Source organism: Oncorhynchus nerka, linkage group LG24 (assembly GCF_034236695.1).
Source record: "Oncorhynchus nerka isolate Pitt River linkage group LG24, Oner_Uvic_2.0, whole genome shotgun sequence".
In the NCBI taxonomy this organism is placed as follows: Eukaryota; Metazoa; Chordata; class Actinopteri; order Salmoniformes; family Salmonidae; genus Oncorhynchus; species Oncorhynchus nerka.
The window spans coordinates 88,147,707-88,167,452 of record NC_088419.1 but is presented as its reverse complement, the minus strand read 5'-3'; the positions used below and the strand labels follow the sequence as shown (position 1 = coordinate 88,167,452).

The window sequence follows — 19,746 nt, the reverse complement described above, 5'->3', positions numbered from 1 at the left end:
CGTGTGCATGTTGCATAATGATAAGTCTTTGGGCAACCTCTGGTCCACAGACCCAATAGACACATCCAATCATATATACAGTAGAAAACCACATAGTAACAAAAGCTACGACACTAAGACATTTTCTCAATCTTTGCAAAAACAAACAGCAAAAGCGGGGATCTTGCTCTAAAACACAATGACCATCAACAATAATCACTTCATACAATTTACTTCAATGAGATTGATAAGTATAACAAGGCCATTACCACCATACAGTAGTATATTGTTATTGACAACAAACAAACAAACATAAGGCATAAAGAACTATCTATAACCTATAACCATACCTGCACTTAGCAATAGAATGCTCCAAATCCATACTTCCACTTGCAGCATCGCGCCAGTTTTCGAAGTTTCCCACCAATAACTATACACTCGTCTCGATGTCAACTACCACTGAGTGTTCCATCCCATTGTGACCACAGGTCATCATAGTAGCCAACAGTCCCTGTCCTCCGGTCTCCAGCCATACACAACTGAACACAGTGCTGAGTCCTTCTGCAGGGAGTAGTTCAGGGAAGCCAGATCCTCAGGATTAACACTAATGCAATTACAGAGTGAACACTGGTGACTGCTGGGGGAGTCAATTATAGACACAGCCACTGGTCTTACCTGCTGGGCCTTACAGGCAGATCACAGGACTGCATATGCAGCAGGATGAATAGAATAGAGCGCTAATGGTAGCCTAGCGGATAGAGCGTTTAGCCAGTAACCAAAAGGTTGCTGGATCGAATCCCCGTTCTGCCCCTGAGCAAGGCAGTTAACCCACTGTTTCCCGGGCGCTGAAGACATGGATGTTGATTAAGGCAGCCCTCCGCACCTCTCTGATTCAGAGGGTTAAATGCAGAAGACACATTTCAGTTGTACAACTGACTAGGTATCCCCCCTTTTCCTAATGGGTGAAAACTGTGAGTCGGCCCAAGCTACAGGTGCATGTCATATAGTTATGAAACAGAGTTGATCGTTGGTTGTTGGGGGTGACCTAAACAATAGGCTGGACCAGTATCCATACTTATGGTTGTCATATTTTAGCATTTAGCAAATGAGCATGCACTCATTTGTTATGGGAGTGCCTAGCCTCATCGAGCAGAAATTTTAACCTTTGATGGGTAATGACAGTGATCAGAAATCATTCATAATGTGTTTCAATGGACATTACCTGTGGTTCCTGGTTCATAATGTGTTTCAATGGACATTACCTGTGGTTCCTGGTTCATAATGTGTTTCAATGGACATTACCTGTGGTTCCTGGTTCATAATGTGTTTCAATGGACATTACCTGTGGTTCCTGGTTCATAATGTGTTTCAATGGACATTACCTGTGGTTCCTGGTTCATAATGTGTTTCCATGGACATTACCTGTGGTTCCTGGTTCATAATGTGTTTCAATGGGACATTACCTGTGGTTCCTGGTGGGCAGCTGCATATGAAGCCTGCAGCTTGCTGTGGGTCGTAGTGGTCTGGAAGCAGAGGCTCTGAACCATACAGGCTCTGCCAGGACAGCTCTATACAGTGTCCCCTGTACAGACAGGGGTTGCTGCTGCACTCACTCACATCCACCTCACACTGACGACCCTTGAACCCTGGGCAGGACACAGACAGAATGTAAGACATACAGGGGGATAGACAACACGCACACATGCGCACACACCTCTCTATATTTCTCAGGATAACAAAGGACATTCCTCACATTTGTGGGAGAGGTGCATTTTAGGCCTGAAACCCAGACACACACTGTTTTAACTTTAGCCACAGGCAAGCAGGCAGGACATTAACACAAGCTGCTGTGGCTGGAAGCCAGTAACTGATGCAAGCAGTATAAATAGATTTTTTTTTTTTTACAGATAAAAATACACCTTATGGAAGAGTGGAAACTGTGACGAGACACACACACAGACACAGACACACATACACATGATGAGACACACACTCTACACACACGTACACATGGATGTTGTATTGTAAATACGTGATAGTGGAGTAGTGGCCTGAGGGAACACACTTCATGTGTTGTGAAAAGTGTTATGAAATGTAATGTCATGTAATATTTTTTATTGTATATAACTGCCTTAATGTTGCTGGACCCCAGGAAGAGTAGCTGTTGCCTTGGCAGGAACTAATGGGGATCCATAATAAACCCCAGGAAGAGTAGCTGCTGCCTTGACAGGAACTAATGGGGATCCATAATAAACCCCAGGAAGAGTAGCTGTTGCCTTGGCAGGAACTAATGGGGATCCATAATAAACCCCAGGAAGAGTAGCTGCTGCCTTGACAGGAACTAATGGGGATCCATAATAAACCCCAGGAAGAGTAGCTGTTGCCTTGGCAGGAACTAATGGGGATCCATAATAAACTCCAGGAAGAATAGCTGCTGCATTGACGGGAACTAATGGGTATCCATAATAAACTCCAGGAAGAGTAGCTGTTGCCTTGACAGGAACTAATGGGGATCCATAATAAACCCCAGGAAGAGTAGCTGCTGCCTTGACAGGAACTAATGGGGATCCATAATAAACCCCAGGAAGAGTAGCTGTTGCCTTGGCAGGAACTAATGGGGATCCATATAAACCCCAGGAAGAGTAGTAGCTGCCTTGACAGGAACTAATGGGGATCCACAATAAACCCCAGGAAGAGTAGCTGCTACGTTGGCAGGAACTAATGGGGATCCATATAAACCCCAGGAAGAGTAGCTGCTGCCTTGGCAGGAACTAATGGGGATCCACAATAAACCCCATGAAGAGTAGCTGCTACGTTGGCAGGAACTAATGGGGATCCATAATAAACACCAGGAAGAGTAGCTGCTGCCTTGGCAGGAACTAATGGGGATCCATAATAAACCCCAGGAGGAGAAGCTGCTACCTTGGCAGGAACTAATGGGGATCCATACTAAACCCAAGGAGGAGAAGCTGCTACCTTGGCAGGAACTAATGGGGATCCATAATAAACCCCAGGAAGAGTAGCTGCTACCTTGGCAGGAACTAATGGGGATCCATAATAAATACAAATACAAAATACCTCCTTGGGGCTGCAGGTGCCATTTCAAGAACAGACTTCATACTTGACTGCTAATGAAGTGCCTACAGTTCTTTCTGTCTTGTGACTGTGTGACTGCACTGTACCTGGCCAGCAGTCACAGGTGTAGTTCCCCTCGTCCTCCACACAGATGGCGCCGTTGAGGCATGGCTGGGACGTGCATGGAGGAGCAGCAGTTTCACAGTGTCGCCCAGTGAAGGTGGTCTGAGAGCAGTCGCAGCTGTACCTGAAATGATAACGATTTTCAGTTACGCATCTTGCAGTTTCAGTGCCAATGACTTTTCCAATAAAAAGTGAAGCTTTGCAGGCAAGCATTAAAGGGAAAGGGGGATAACTAGTCAGTTGTACAACTGAATGCATTCAACTGAAATGTGTCTTCCTCATTTAACCCAACCCCTCTGAATCAGAGAGGTGAGGGGGGGGCTGCCTTAATCAACATCCACGTCTTCCTCATTTAACCCAACCCCTCTGAATCAGAGAGGTGAGGGGGGCTGCCTTAATCGACATCCACGTCTTCCTCATTTAACCCAACCCCTATGAATCAGAGAGGTGGGGGGGGCTGCCTTAATCGACATCCACGTCTTCGACGCCTTGCTCATTACGCAGGCGTGTCTTGTTTTACTCCACACAAATGAATACAAATCTCTCTCTCACTCACAAACTACTGACCCATTCAACCTATCAATACACAGGGCCCCGTTTTGGCATGGCTGGTGATGGCACTCGTCAACGTCGATTTCACAGCGGTCGCCCTGGAAACCGGGCATGCAGGTGCATGAGAAGCCATTGACGTAGTCATGACAACTCCCGCCGTTGAGGCAGGGCTGTGATTGACACTCGTTAATCTGGACCTCACAGGTGGCACCTGGAACATCAAACATGGCCGTCAGAGGGTCTGTAACATGGACTGTGGTCTTATAAAACACATTGGCCAAACCATCTGGACAGGTCTGTTAGAGAAACATGATGTGGAATGTCAACATGTACCTGTGGGGATCATACAATGGAGCCCTGAGTACAGACCATTAGGACCTGATGGAGGGACAATGGAGCCCTGAGTATCAGACCATTAGGACCTGATGGAGGGACAATGGAGCCCTGAGTATCAGACCATTAGGACCTGATGGAGGGACAATGGAGCCCTGAGTATCAGACCATTAGGACCTGATGGAGGGACAATGGAGCCCTGAGTATCAGACCATTAGGACCTGATGGAGGGACAATAGAGACCTGAGTATCATGTACCTGTGGGGATCATACTGAGGATGAAATGATTTCATGTTGACTGGTTGACTGATCATCATGTACTGATATTAGAGGCTGTTTCTTTTATCATTTATCATTTTATTTTACCTTTATTTAACTAGGCAAGTCAGTTAAGAACAAATTCTTATTTACAATGACGGCCTACCCTGGCCACACCCGGACAACTCTGGGCCAATTGTGCGCCGCCCTATGGGACTCCCAATCACGGCCAGATGTGATACAACCTGGATTGGAATCAGGGACTGTAGTGACGCCTCTTGCACTGCAGTGCCTCTGAACGCTGCACCACTCGGGAGTCCTTGTGTTGTTGTTTTGTTCATGTTTATTTCTGATCGAAGCACCAATCATCATGTTCTAACATGTTATTCTGAAGCCCAGACACAGGAGGTTGGTGTCACTTTAATTGGGGAGGACGGACTCGTGGTAAAGGCTGGAGCAGAAGCGGTGGAATGGTATCAAACACACGGTTTCTATGTATCACACGGTTTCTATGTGTCACACGGTTTCTATGTGTCACACGGTTTCTATGTATCACACGGTTTCTATGTGTCACACGGTTTCTATGTATCACACGGTTTCTATGTGTCACACGGTTTCTATGTGTCACACGGTTTCTATGTGTCACACGGTGTCACACGGTTTCTATGTGTCACACGGTTTCTATGTATCACACGGTTTCTATGTGTCACACGGTTTCTATGTGTCACACGGTTTCTATGTGTCACACGGTTTCTATGTGTCACACGGTTTCTATGTGTCACACGGTTTCTATGTATCACACGGTTTCTATGTGTCACACGGTTTCTATGTGTCACACGGTTTCTATGTGTCACACGGTTTCTATGTGTCACACGGTTTCTATGTGTCACACGGTTTCTATGTGTTTGATGTCATTCCACTCGCGCCGTTCCAGCCATTATTATGAGCCGACCTCCACTCAGCTGACTCCACTAATCAATCACACTGTAAACCAGAACACAGAGTGAAGGAGAGTTCGGCCTTGGACGGGTGGCAAAATAGTAAACAGAGTAAATTTAACAAGATTCGTCCATCTGAAAGTAGCCTTGTATTTAACCTTATCGTACCTAAAATACTCTAAAGAACTAGGATTACCCACAGATTATCTTTCATTAGCATTTCTCTCTATCTCTAACTGTCATAGAGTATGGAAAAGATATAGATATTCTGATATTATGTGTTTGTTTTTCTTCTTTTAAACATACAGTATGAGCTAGAGAGCATAGAAGAGGGTAGGGTTAGATTGAGGACTAGTGTAATGAGCTCAAACTGACACTAGATGACAACATTGTACACTCATTGGGGCCAGTGGTGAGCAACCTTCATCCCTTGACTGGGAACACACATGATTCAACTAATCAAAGATATAATTAAAGCCTAGTTGATTACGCAGTGTGTTACTGCTTGGCTGGAGCAAAAGCCTGCACCCATGTAACATTGGGCACCCCTTTACCTGAACCATTTGGAAGTGTTCTCCATACTTTTCACCTAACAAGGAAACAGAACCCTTTGCAACCTATGTTCAGGTAGTACATCCATTTCCCTATTGGTGCATTACTGAACAGAGCCTTGGAGGAGCCGTCTCTTCTCTCCTCTTACCTGTGAACCCCAGGCTGCAGAGGCAGGCGTACCTGCCCACCCTGTCTACGCAGGTGGCTCTGTTCCTGCAGGGCTGCGACACACACTCGTTCACCTCGATCTGGCAGCGCTCACCCTGGAACCCCGGCACGCAGAAACAAGAGTAACCGTCACCACGGCTACGGCAGATGGCCCGGTTGTAGCAGGGGTTGGGGAAACACTGGTCCGTAAACGGGGCCGCCGACTTCGCTTTCAGAGGGGATGCACCTGGGGACAGGAAGTCATGTTTTGATTGATTGTCTGACTGATGGGTTTATTTTTTACTATGTTTTTTACCCTCTCAAACAATAACAACAATACATGAGACAATAAATAGACGCACACACATTTCAACAAATATCAATGACATCACACCTGCTCAGACCCACATGTTCCCACAGCAACCATACACATCAATGACATCACGCCTGCTCAGACCCAAATGTTCCCACAGCAACCATACACATTATGACATCACACCTGCTCAGACCCACATGTTCCCACAGCAACCATACACATTATGACATCACACCTGTTCAGACCCAAATGTTCCCACAGCAACCATACACATTATGACATCACACCTGCTCAGACCCACATGTTCCCACAGCAACCATACACATTATGACATCACACCTGCTCAGACCCAAATGTTCCCACAGCAACCATACACATTATGACATCACACCTGCTCAGACCCACATGTTCCCACAGCAACCATACACATTATGACATCACACCTGCTCAGACCCAAATGTTCCCACAGCAACCATACACATTATGACATCACACCTGCTCAGACCCAAATGTTCCCACAGCAACCATACACATTATGACATCACACCTGCTCAGACCCACATGTTCCCACAGCAACCATACACATTATGACATCACACCTGCTCAGACCCAAATGTTCCCACAGCAACCCTACACATTATGACATCACACCTGGTCAGACCCACATGTTCCCACAGCAACCATACACATTATGACATCACACCTGGTCAGACCCACATGTTCCCACAGAAACCATACACATTATGACATCACACCTGCTCAGACCCAAATGTTCCCACAGCAACCCTACACATTATGGCATCACACCTGGTCAGACCCACATGTTCCCACAGAAACCATACACATTATGGCATCACACCTGGTCAGACCCACATGTTCCCACAGCAACCATACACATTATGACATCACACCTGGTCAGACCCACATGTTCCCACAGCAACCATACACATTATGACATCACACCTGGTCAGACCCACATGTTCCCACAGCAACCCTACACATTATGACATCACACCTGGTCAGACCCTCATGTTCCCACAGCAACCATACAGATCACATATGTCTCACAACCTCACTCCCCCTCATCCTTCATCCTCTGGAAATTCCCAGTGCTTGTAGCAGTATATTCCATATGGCCACAAATTGCACTATTCTATTTTTCTCTGTAGCCCACACCTTTCCTATATTTAAATAATAATATATTTGATTCATCCACCCATAACTCGTTTTACACTTAAGAAATTACTCTGCTGTTGTACTGTATAATTTTGTCTCTTGTATAATACATTATATTCATTAGTTTATACTGGATTAAGCATACATTAATTTTAACTGTAATTTCATGTTATGTTCCAACACTCCCTCCATCTATATCAGTTATTTTCAAGTCTTGATTCGAATAGTTTATATTTTTTTCTAAGACATTGTCAGTTAGATATGCTCTCTGCAATGTTTTGTATATCTTACCTATCATATGCGTATCTTTTTCTGAGTCAAATAGGACTCCCTCAGCATTGCTTACAGGTCAAGATTTTGTGAAATGAAACTTTTAAGTTGCAGATATTTGAAAATGTCTACATTGGTCAGTCCAACCAGCTTTTTAAATCTGACATGGAAATATTTGTATTTCCTATTACCACATCATTTACGGTTTCTATGCCCCATGTGGGCCAATTCATCAGTGAATTCTGAAAAGCTATCCAAGGATTGTTCCATTGGGGTGTGGTTTTCGGGAGTGATATTGGTTCTTGTAGAATTTGTGTCCTTTTCGTCCATATTGTTATTGTGTTCTTAGCTATCGAGTTGTTAATCCTCTTATCTCTATCCTCTGAAAACAAATATGAGAATATATTCTGGGGATGAGCATGCACATTTTCAATACGTTCCCATTGTTCCTCTTTAGTGCATTTAACTATATGGTCGCAAGTTAACAACCTTGTGTGGTGCATCATAGTTTAAAACTATCCTCAGATTTAGGGAGATGTAAAACTTCAATTTACTCTATGAGTTTTATTTGCCCATATGAAGTCTTTTATGGCCGAGTATACTTTTTTAAGAATGTCTTTGGTGGAGTGGCTAGTACTACCACAAAAAAAAAAAACTTTGGGAGCCATTCCATTCTGAAGAAGTTTATTCTACCGGTAAGATTTATGGGAAGATTATTCCCATATTTAGTTAGATCTGCTTTCATGTTGTTGAGTAATGGGATAACGTTATCTTTATATATTTGTCGTTTCTTGTTATATTAAATTAAGTATTTCATATCTTTTGTGGTTCACTTAAAACTTCTTATGGATGGGGGACAGTATTGAGTAGCTTGGATGAATAAGGTGCCCAGAGTAAACTGCCTGTTACTCAGGCCCATTTGCTAATATATGCATATTGTTAGATTTGGATAGAAAACACGCTGACGTTTCTAAAACTGTTTGAATTATGTCTGTGCGTATAACAGAACTCATATGGCAGGCAAAAACCTGAGAAAAAATCCAACCAGGAAGTGGGAAATCTGAAATTTGTAGTTTTTCATGTTTGATGCTTCTACTGTGAAGGAAGGAGGAATGAGAGATGAATGAGTCAGAGGTCTGCCAGAGTGGCATGAGCTGATCACGCACGTTCACCTGAGTTAGCTTGCGTTCCATTGCATTTCTACAGACAAAGGAATTCTCCGGTTGGAACATTATTGAAGATTTATGATAAAAACATCCCAAAGATTGATTCTATACTTCGTTTGACATGTTTCTACGAACTGTAATATGACTTTTCGTCGGAACTTTCGCCTGGACCTGCCCGCGCATCGTGAGTTTGGATTGTGTACTAAACGCGCGAACAAAAAGGAGGTATTTGGACATAAATGATGGACTTTATCGAACAAATCAAACATTTATTGTGGAACTGGGATTCCTGGGAGTGCATTCGGATGAAGATCATCAAAGGTAAGTGAATATTTATCATGCTATTTCTGACTTCTGTTGACTCCACAACATGGCGGATATCTGTATGGCTTGTTTTGTTGTCTGAGCGCTGTACTCAGATTATTGCATGGTGTGCTTTTTCGGTAAAGCTTAATTGATGTGGCTCTCTGCAAAATCTCTGGATGTTTTGGAACTACTGAACATAACGCGCCAATGTAAACTCAGATATTTGTATATAAATATGAACTTTATCGAACAAAACATACATGTATTGTGTAACATGAAGTCATATGAGTGTCATCTGATGAAGATCATCAAAGTTTAGTGATTCATTTGATCTCTATTTCTGCTAATTGTGACTCCTCTCTTTGGCTGGAAAAATGGCTGTGTTTTTCTGTGACGAGGTGCAGACCTGACATAATTGTTTGGTGTGCTTTCGTCGTAAAGCCTTTTTGAAATTGGACACTGTGGTGGGATTAACAACAAGTTTATCTTTAAAATGGTGTAAAATACTTCTATGTTTGAGGAATTTTAATTATGAGATTTCTGTTGTTTTGAATTTGGCACCCTGTACTTTCCATGGCTGTTGTCATATCGATCCCGTTAGCGGGATCTAGGCCATAAGAAGTTTTAAAGGATTTCTGTAGATCATGAGTTATTCTTTGTATGCTGTCAAATCCTCCCACATGTTTCTAGTTTGACAAGCTGTTTTCAACATCTGATATTTTTTTATTTGGTTGTCATATTGGCAGGTTTGCTAGCAACAAACTATTTAGCTAGCTTCTAGCCTAGTGCCTTGTTGAGTATCCTGACGAGAAGGCTAACTTTTCTAGCTAGGCCAGGCAAAATCGGGCATCATCAGCTCATTGTTATGGATGTATCCAAATGAATGCCAATAGAAAATAGCTAAACAAACGCAAATGCAGCTACTTTGCTGTTATTCTGACTGCAGAGGTTGTGACCGTGTTAGCCATAGCTAGATGGCTAGCTAGCAAACAAGGGACATAAAGAATGAACGAGCATAGCAACGGAACATAAAGTACCAACGACTGGGTCGTGTCCATAAATATCAAACCAATCGAACGAACGACTGGGTCATGTCTCTAGAAACCAAAAGATGACTAAGTATCTTATATACTAAGTAATCTTATATAAATGAAAATTTCAACAAAATAATGTTATTTCTACCAGTAAATGTGTGCTTTAGTATTGTTTTCTTTGGCAATTGTGGTATAAACGAGATAAAGGCTTCCATTCTGTACATTACCTTGGAAAAATGAACTCTACTGACTCGTCCATTATTTCCAAGGTAATGTACAGAACATCACTGTTTATCCCTTACTTAACCTGTAGTTGTCTTCAAGAGTAAAAAAATCATATTCCTGCTTAAGTTCTGAAATTGTATTTTCTTCTTTACCTTGTAAAAATGTTTAGGGCTTTTTCTAAGATAGGAATTTATTTATATTTTTCTTGAATTAAAATGTTGAACTCAGATTTAACTTTAGCAGAGTATAATATTATCATTCCCCTAATGTACCCCTTAAAAGCATCCCAAATTATGTCGGGGTTCGGCTTTACTCTGTCCTCTATGTCTTCATTTGTAATGGTAAAGGCCTTTATTTTTTTCATTTAAGTATTTAATACATTTCGGGTCTTGAAGATGCACTCTGTTCATTCTCCATATTCTGCCATTATGTGTGTTTCTGTTTTTGCACATGGGTGGAGCATTCCAGACCCGGAGGGCCAAATGTGTGCAGGCTTTAGTTCCGGACGTGCACTAAAATGTCTGATTCAACTAATAGCAATTGATCTTCAGGGGGAAACTGAAATATGTCACAGCAGACTTATTCTGATATACTGTATATTATTCTTAAGGTGTCTTTCATACATTCTCTGTCTCTTTTACATTGTACAAATGTCAGTACCACTAAAAAATGTACTCGTGAGGATGAACTAGAAGGGATTCATATGTCTACTAATGTATTTTATTCTCTCAGCAGTGTGTTACAATGAGTCAAGTTTTGCATTGTCACACACAGCAATTGTGTCCAATAGCGTATGACACAAAAGGCTCTGTCTCCTCCTATGAAAAGCGGCCTGCTCGCTCCCCATTCTCGTCTCCGGTACAAGGACGTTTTGGAACTTAATAGCCTCACAAAGCATCACAGCTGGCCTCCATGGCAACCAATTCCACGGTTCTGTTTCTGCAGTCTCTCTATCGCCATGGCGACCGTAGGCGGACAGAAGTCAGTAATTTATCAATGCATTCATTCCTAGTACAGCCTCGGTGCTGCTGTGCATCTACTTAATCGCACAGCACAGCAGAGATTAATGACACAACGCCTGCCAATCACAGCTATGTTTCTGTTCTGTTCATTAGTTTGGCTGTAAACATGTTGCCTCCCATACTAATTAGTGGATTAATCCATTCACGTGTTTGTCCAACACGTCTACCAGGGGAGAGAGGAATTAACCGAATGGCTCCTCCTAATGCCCGGCTTACTGGAACATAGAACATCCATTCAGATGAACTGGTATCATTTACACTGTAGATCAGATCAAGGATGGCCAATCCTTCTCCCGGAGAGATAATTTTTACGGTACCTCGGGGTGTTACAGTAGGGATGGAGCAAAAGCCTTCACACCCAGTAGCTCTCCAGGAGGACGTAGAGTATATTCTATAGCACCCATTTCAACCAGTAAACACTCATCTACTCATTCAAGGGTTTTTCTTTATTTTTATAATTTTCTACATTATAGAAGACATCAAAACTATGAAATAACACATGGAATCATGTAGTAACCAAAAATGTGTTAAACAAATGAAAATACATTTATATTTGAGATTCTTCACAGTAGCCACCCTTTGCCTTGATGACAGCTTTGCACACTCTTGGCATTCTCTCAACCAGCTTGACCTGGAATACTTTTCCAACAGTCTTGAAGGAGTTCTCACATATGATGAGATCCAGACAAGTCACACATGGCACATAACTTCTCCTACAGTATCACACACTACTTCAATTATCACAAGAATAGAAGTTTAACAAGTAACAGCCAGGTCGACACAGGTAGAGGTAGAGGTGGATCAGGTAGAGGTCATTCTGGGGTAAAATATTTCATAAATCCATTATGAGCTTGCTCTTTATTTAACTCCTACAGTCGTGGCCAAAAGTTTTGAGAATGACACAAATATACATTTTCACAAAGTCTGCTGCCTCAGTTTGTATGATGGCAATTTGCATATACTCCAGAATGTTATAAAGAGTGATCAGATGAATTGCAATTAATTGCAAAGTCCCTATTTGTCATGCAAATGAACTGAATCCCCCAAAAACATGTCCATTGCATTTCAGCCCTGCCACAAAAGGAGCAGCTGACATGTCAGTGATTCTCTCGTTAACACAGGTGTGAGTGTTGACGAGGACAAGGCTGGAGATCACTCTGTCATGCTGATTGAGTTCGAATAACAGACTGGAAGCTTCAAAAGGAGGGTGGTGCTTGGAATCATTGTTCTTCCTCTGTCAACCATGGTTACCTGCAAGGAAACATGTGCACTCATCATTGCTTTGCTCAAAAAGGGCTTCACAGGCAAGGATATTGCTGCCAGTAAGATTGCACCTAAATCAACCATTTATCGGATCATCAAGAACTTCAAGGAGAGCGGTTCAATTGTTGTGAAGAAGGCTTCAGGGCGCCAAAGAAAGTTCGGCAAGCGCCAGGACCGTCTCCTAAAGTTGATTCATGTGCGGGATCGGGGCACCACCAGTACAGAGCTTGCTCAGGAATGGAAGGTGTGAGTGCATCTGCACGCACAGTGAGGCAAAGACTTGGATGGCCTGGTGTCAAGAAGGGCAGCAAAGAAGCCACTTCTCTCCAGGAAAAACATCAGGGACATACTGATATTCTGCCAAAGGTACAGGGATTAGACTGCTGAAGACTGGGATAAAGTCATTTTCTCTGATGAATCCCCATTCCGATTGTTTGGGGCATCCGGAAAAAAGCTTGTCCGGAAAAGACAAGGTGAGCACTACCATCAGTCCTGTGTCATGCCAACAGTAAAGCATCCTGAGACCATTCATGTGTGGGTTTGCTTCTCAGCCAAGGGAGTGGGCTCACTCACAATTTTGCCTAAGAACACAGCCATGAATAAAGAATGGTACCGACACATCCTCCGAGAGCAACTTCTCCCAACCATCCAGGAACAGTTTGGTGATGAACAATGCCTTTACCAGCATGATGGAGCACCTTTACATAAGTGGCCATAAGTGGCTAAGGGAACAAAACATTGATATTTTGGGTCCATGACCAGGAAACTCCCCAGATCTTAATCCCATTGAGAACTTGTGGTCAATCCTCAAGAGGCGGGTGGACAAACAAAACCCCACAAATTCTGACAAACTCCAAGCATTGGTTATGCAAGAATGGGCTGCCATCAGTCAGGATGTGGCCCAGAAGTTAATTGACAGCATGCCATGGCGGATTGCAGAGGTCTTGAAAAAGAAGGGTCAACACTGCAAATATTGACTCTTTGCATCAACTTCATGTAATTGTCAATAAAAGCGTTGGACACTTATGAAATGCTTGTAATTATACTTCAGTATTCCATAGTAACATCTGATAAAAATATCTAAAGACACTGAAGCAGCAAACTTTGTGGAAATTCAAATGTGTCATTCTCAAAACTTTTGGCCACGACTGTACATACAGTATAAACAACACATCCCAAAGCAGAAAGGGGCTACATTGCTGTTATTGGACAAAATGCTAAACTCAAGTAAGCAAACAAACACTCACCAGATCCTACATGTTTCCAAACACTCACCGGATCCTACATGTTACCAAACACTCACCGGATCCTACATGTTACCAAACACTCACCAGATCCTACATGTTACCAAACACTCACCAGATCCTACATGTTACCAAACACTCACCAGATCCTACATGTTTCCAAACACTCACCAGATCCTACATGTTACCAAACACTCACCAGATCCTACATGTTACCAAACACTCACCAGATCCTACATGTTACCAAACACTCACCGGATCCTACATGTTACCAAACACTCACCGGATCCTACATGTTACCAAACACTCACTAGATCCTACATGTTACCAAACACTCACCAGATCCTACATGTTACCAAACACTCACCAGATCCTACATGTTACCAAACACTCACCGGATCCTACATGTTACCAAACACTCACCAGATCCTATATGTTACCAAACACTCACTAGATCCTACATGTTACCAAACACTCACTAGATCCTACATGTTACCAAACACTCACTAGATCCTACATGTTACCAAACACTCACCAGATCCTACATGTTACCAAACACTCACTAGATCCTACATGTTACCAAACACTCACCAGATCCTACATGTTACCAAACACTCACTAGATCCTACATGTTACCAAACACTCACCGGATCCTACATGTTACCAAACACTCACCAGATCCTACATGTTACCAAACACTCACCAGATCCTACATGTTACCAAACACTCACCGGATCCTACATGTTACCAAACACTCACCAGATCCTACATGTTACCAAACACTCACCGGATCCTACATGTTACCAAACACTCACCAGATCCTACATGTTACCAAACACTCACCAGATCCTACATGTTACCAAACACTCACCGGATCCTACATGTTACCAAACACTCACCAGATCCTATATGTTACCAAACACTCACTAGATCCTACATGTTACCAAACACTCACTAGATCCTACATGTTACCAAACACTCACTAGATCCTACATGTTACCAAACACTCACCAGATCCTACATGTTACCAAACACTCACTAGATCCTACATGTTACCAAACACTCACCAGATCCTACATGTTACCAAACACTCACTAGATCCTACATGTTACCAAACACTCACCGGATCCTACATGTTACCAAACACTCACCAGATCCTACATGTTACCAAACACTCACCAGATCCTACATGTTACCAAACACTCACCGGATCCTACATGTTACCAAACACTCACCGGATCCTACATGTTACCAAACACTCACCGGATCCTACATGTTACCAAACACTCACCGGATCCTACATGTTACCAAACACTCACTCACAGGCACAAAACATTCTCACCGCATATTGGCTTTGCTTGAATTGCCCTGCAAATGCTTTGTCTTTTCTCAGACCATTTAAAAATATATACTTCAACATGTGAGGTAGGATATATGATCACATTGGTATTAGCTGTTGTATTATTTGTAACACACAGCTGAGTGAGTATAAATGTAAATCATTCGCTTTTATTTTATTTTACTGGTCTGATGGAGAATGCCTGCATCTGATGGTCAGTCTCAGCAGAGGGAGAGGGCAGCAGACTGAAGGTTCACCTCTCAACGTCCCTCAGCTCTCCCTTGCCTCCGCTGACACTGACCCAAAAGGGACACCATCTTCCAGCTGATGGCGAAACTCAATTCGCATCACATTATCTCTGCCTCATGCACAAATTCATGTTGTTACTCCTATGACCGGAGAAAGTGAAATATTCCTTGATATTAAAAAAAGATCCATGCGGCTAATGGTAAGAACGCAAGCCTATCGATACCCTTTCCTACTAATTTCAGCTGCAGTGCTGGTTGTAGTGCAAGTGGAAGTAGGGAGAACACACAGTTTATGGATTATAAAAAAGTGTTGAATAGAAAGTGGATAGTGCTGAGTAAAAACACGAACTCACTCATAAAAAAGCAGATATTTTCTGTATTCATTGACAGTCGCCCTCTAGTCATGGTTTTCACATTTTTGAAATCTCACAGTATAAATTTAGATGTAGATGTCGTTTCCGCCTACTACGTTACTACAGACATGGTAATGTGAGCCATCCGATTGGCTAGCGGTAGGCATATAGTGCACTTGATTTGCTCCCCCCGGACCTGCCGGGAAGGCAGAGTTTCTACCTTTAGACATTTGAAATGGTTCAAAAAATGTGTTTTATTTTACCTTTATTTAACTAGGCAAGTCAGTTAAGAACCAATTCTTATTTTCATTGACGGCCTAGGAACAGTGCTGCCTTGTTCAGGGGCAGAACTACAGATTTTTACCTTGTCAGCTCAGGGATTTGATCTTGCAACCTTTCGGTTACAAGTCCAACACTCTAACGACTAGGCTACCTGACACCCAAAATGGCTCGCAGGGTAGCTGAATCGGGTGCACTTACCGCTAACAGCGCGTGATGAATAAGAAAACTAACTCTAGGATACGCACCAACGATGGATGATATCAACGACAAGGATTTCCCCAAACATGGCAACCCAAAGTTGCCATAACCACCCAGCAGAATCAGATCATCAACAGTGGCAGGCCGTGTAATGGATGGAATGCGTGTAAGAAGGGACCCACAGCATTTAACACACAGAGGGGTGTGAAGTGCACACCTGTTTTCATTTTGGTTCATTCCAGCGGGCCTTTCTCAAAGCTGGATATGACCATAAACGATGAATGGCCTGCCATGTTGTGGGTGTGCACTGCATGACGATTGTTTGAAGGTTTGGGATTTACAGAGTTCCATGTTATGCAGGTGACGCAACCATAATGGTATATCACATCAATTTACACAGGAATGTATTGCGCCACAAATCTTAGCCTTCCAGTCCAATCGAACTACAGATATGTATTGGTAAAGTAGGTGAACAGATCAGTCAAATTTCTGACTGGAAAGGTGAGTGACTGTCAAAATGGTAAAATCAGACCAATCAGTGACTGTCAAAATGGTCAAATCAGAACAATCACGGTGGTGGTGCAATCACACTTTCCACGTGGACAATGGCACAGCTTACTCATCCTCTCTCTCCTTAGTATCATTTGTGAAGGACAATCAATTTCACAGAGAGCCTCCAGATTTTCACTAGAGCAGCTTATGAGTGTCTAGACCTCATCTCAGCATGACCCTGGTTGGGGGTTGGTGTCCAGGTGGGCTGGGGAAGATCTGGGGAGAATATCGGGTGTCCAGCCATATGTCCACTATCATGGACTATCAGCTGGAAGTACGTAGATCCAAGGCAGATCAGACACGGGATCATCTAGTGTGCATTACCAGTGCGCACACACACACACACACACAAACACACACGCACACACACACACGCACACACACACACAATCCCCACTGGGCAAAAACTGGATGAAACCACGTCATTCCAACAACAAAAAATGAATGTGAAATTCAATGTTTTTTTTCACCCAACGTTTAACCTAAATCCAATTAAATTTGTTTATGATTTTACATTGGATTCATGTTAGTTGACAACTCAACCAAATGTAAACTAAAAACTAGACGTTGAACTGACGTCCCATTGGGGGACACACACCGTCAAGGCTGCCAACTGCAGCCAAACATCCTGGCCTTGCCAACACCAACAGGTTGTTGACGGAGATGCCTTTTAATCAATCAATTTATCAGGAAATACTTTTTTTAAAACAGAATAACTGTTGCATGGCATTCATTTAAGAAACCACAGTCCCTTTATAAGACCAAGAGGTCTTCCTGTGAGGCATATCAGTACCTTAAGATTCAACCAAAAGCCTGTTGACTAATGGTGCATTCAAAACGTAGCGCCAGCCAACCAAACATCCCCTCCCACAGCATGTAAGGCCTCTTTCATATGCTAATGGCAGTATAGCTCTTTGTTCAGTGCTATCTCTTGTAGAAAGGCCCTTTCATTTTTGCAGCACATGTGGAAGGAAGATCTGACCGGCCTCTCTTTCACAGACTGACTGATGCACACACAGGCTGGTGTGTTTGCTTGTTTCAGTAGTGATAACAGAACAAGCATGCACGAGCACACACACACACACACACACAAGCGCTGCTCACATGCACACACAGACCCACACACAGACTCAAACACACTCTTAGGAGTATTGGAGACATAGAATATGCCCGCCCCCCGTGGGGGCTTACGCTGCACCTCATTGTTGGGTCTGTCTTTGTGTGCTCTTTTAGCTTCAGAGCTCCTTACAGAATGTGCCATGAACACTGGGAGATAGCAGTGATGTCACCCCTCACATTTCCAATTGAAATTCAAGGCATGCCAGTTAGAATCACTATATCCAATCAGAAACAACAGTCTACTGATCAGCTACTTAACAATAGTTGTTGTGACACATGCAGCTCAGGGGTTAGAGAGTAGAGAATGCCCCTGATCAGAGAAAGGGCAGGTATGCCAAAAGCAAATACTTTTAAGATCTCCTACACATTTACAGCTGAGGGCATCATTTCTGTAAGGACAATTAAAAAACATAGATATCCTACATGTAAATGGATACCTTTTCATGCCTATATAAGCGGGTTATAGGACTGTTATTAACACTCATTAAAAATAAAAACAAATGGATCACACTGATGTTGCCTAGTGGTTAGTGCGTTGGACTAGTAACCAGAAAGTTGTAAATTCAAATCCCCAAGCTGACAAGGTACAAATCTGTCGTTCTGGCCCCTGAACAGGCTGTTAACCCACTGTTCCTGGGCCGTCATTGAAAATAAGAATTTGTTCTTAACTAGTTAAATAAAGGTATAAAAAATGAGATATTGTTGGCTACTACTGTGATGGATTCATAAACACTTTCAGACGATCCCTTAATATATTTGAATTAGAGCACGAGGATGATCTGATCAGCATTATTTTCAGAAGAAACGCAGCAGCAGGTGCCCTATACAAAACATTTTATATAACTGAACCTTTTTAGCACGACAAGTAGTGTCAAGGAGTGGAATGATAGCTAAACAGACGGGTACACAGACTAGGGTGACAACACAATGAGGATACCTGCATAATCAATAAACCCAAACACCAGATGAAACTTTATACTTCAGCCTATGTCTTCTAAAAAAAACTGCGAAATGAGAATTGAACAGTTATCAACTGGTATAACCAAAAAATACATAATAAAACTACCCTTACTCACCATCTATCCCTATGGTTAGTGCACCATAGATGACCAAGGCGAAAGCAAGTGAATGAAACCTAGTAGATCGCAATAAATCCATATTCTTGATAGAAAATCATCCTGCTCGCTCTGTGTGAAGCATGTTGGTAGGCTCTCTCTCTGATGTGCTGCCTGTGCTTGTTGTGAACTCAAGGGCCACTATTCCTGAGCTCCGCTCACCAATCACTTGATGCGCCCTTGTCCCCTGACGCACCAATGGGCTCTCTCTGCGGTCAGCTCTTCAGATGATCCTCAATCAAACGTGAACGCTATAAAAAGGCCGCCAGGGAAGCGGATTGCTGGTGTTTGTTCAATATAGCACCAGTAGCCTAAGTGAGATGGTCTGTCAGTGTTGAAATACTGTAATATAAATGTAAGTGGATGGGAAGGAGGAAACGGTGCATATTTCATACATAATGAGAATGTCTCTTTCAGGCGCCAGCACCGCACTGAATAGCCTAATCACGAGGGAAGATGTAGCCTAGAATGCTGTCTTCCACTGCTGCTCTTTCAGGCTTCTCTTATCGCCAACTGAGAGCCTGAACACTGTAGACCTAATTCAAAAAAAGTACAGATGTT

General features: G+C 42.8%; 1 protein-coding gene across 1 annotated transcript in view; it reads right to left on the bottom strand.

Annotated features, from left to right (window-relative positions):
* The window catches only part of crb1 (crumbs cell polarity complex component 1), a 66,692-nt gene extending 47,403 nt beyond the window's left edge, over positions 1 to 19,289 (bottom strand). Inside the window, exons 1-5 of the mRNA XM_029648730.2 lie at positions 19,147 to 19,289; positions 5,959 to 6,204; positions 3,745 to 3,940; positions 3,162 to 3,301; positions 1,443 to 1,625 (exon numbers count right to left, since the gene is read on the bottom strand). Coding sequence (XP_029504590.1) covers positions 1,443 to 1,625; positions 3,162 to 3,301; positions 3,745 to 3,940; positions 5,959 to 6,204; positions 19,147 to 19,228 — 847 coding nt within the window. The 5' untranslated portion in view covers positions 19,229 to 19,289. The remainder of the gene's footprint in view (positions 1 to 1,442; positions 1,626 to 3,161; positions 3,302 to 3,744; positions 3,941 to 5,958; positions 6,205 to 19,146) is intronic.
* Positions 19,290 to 19,746: the final 457 nt, after the last annotated feature.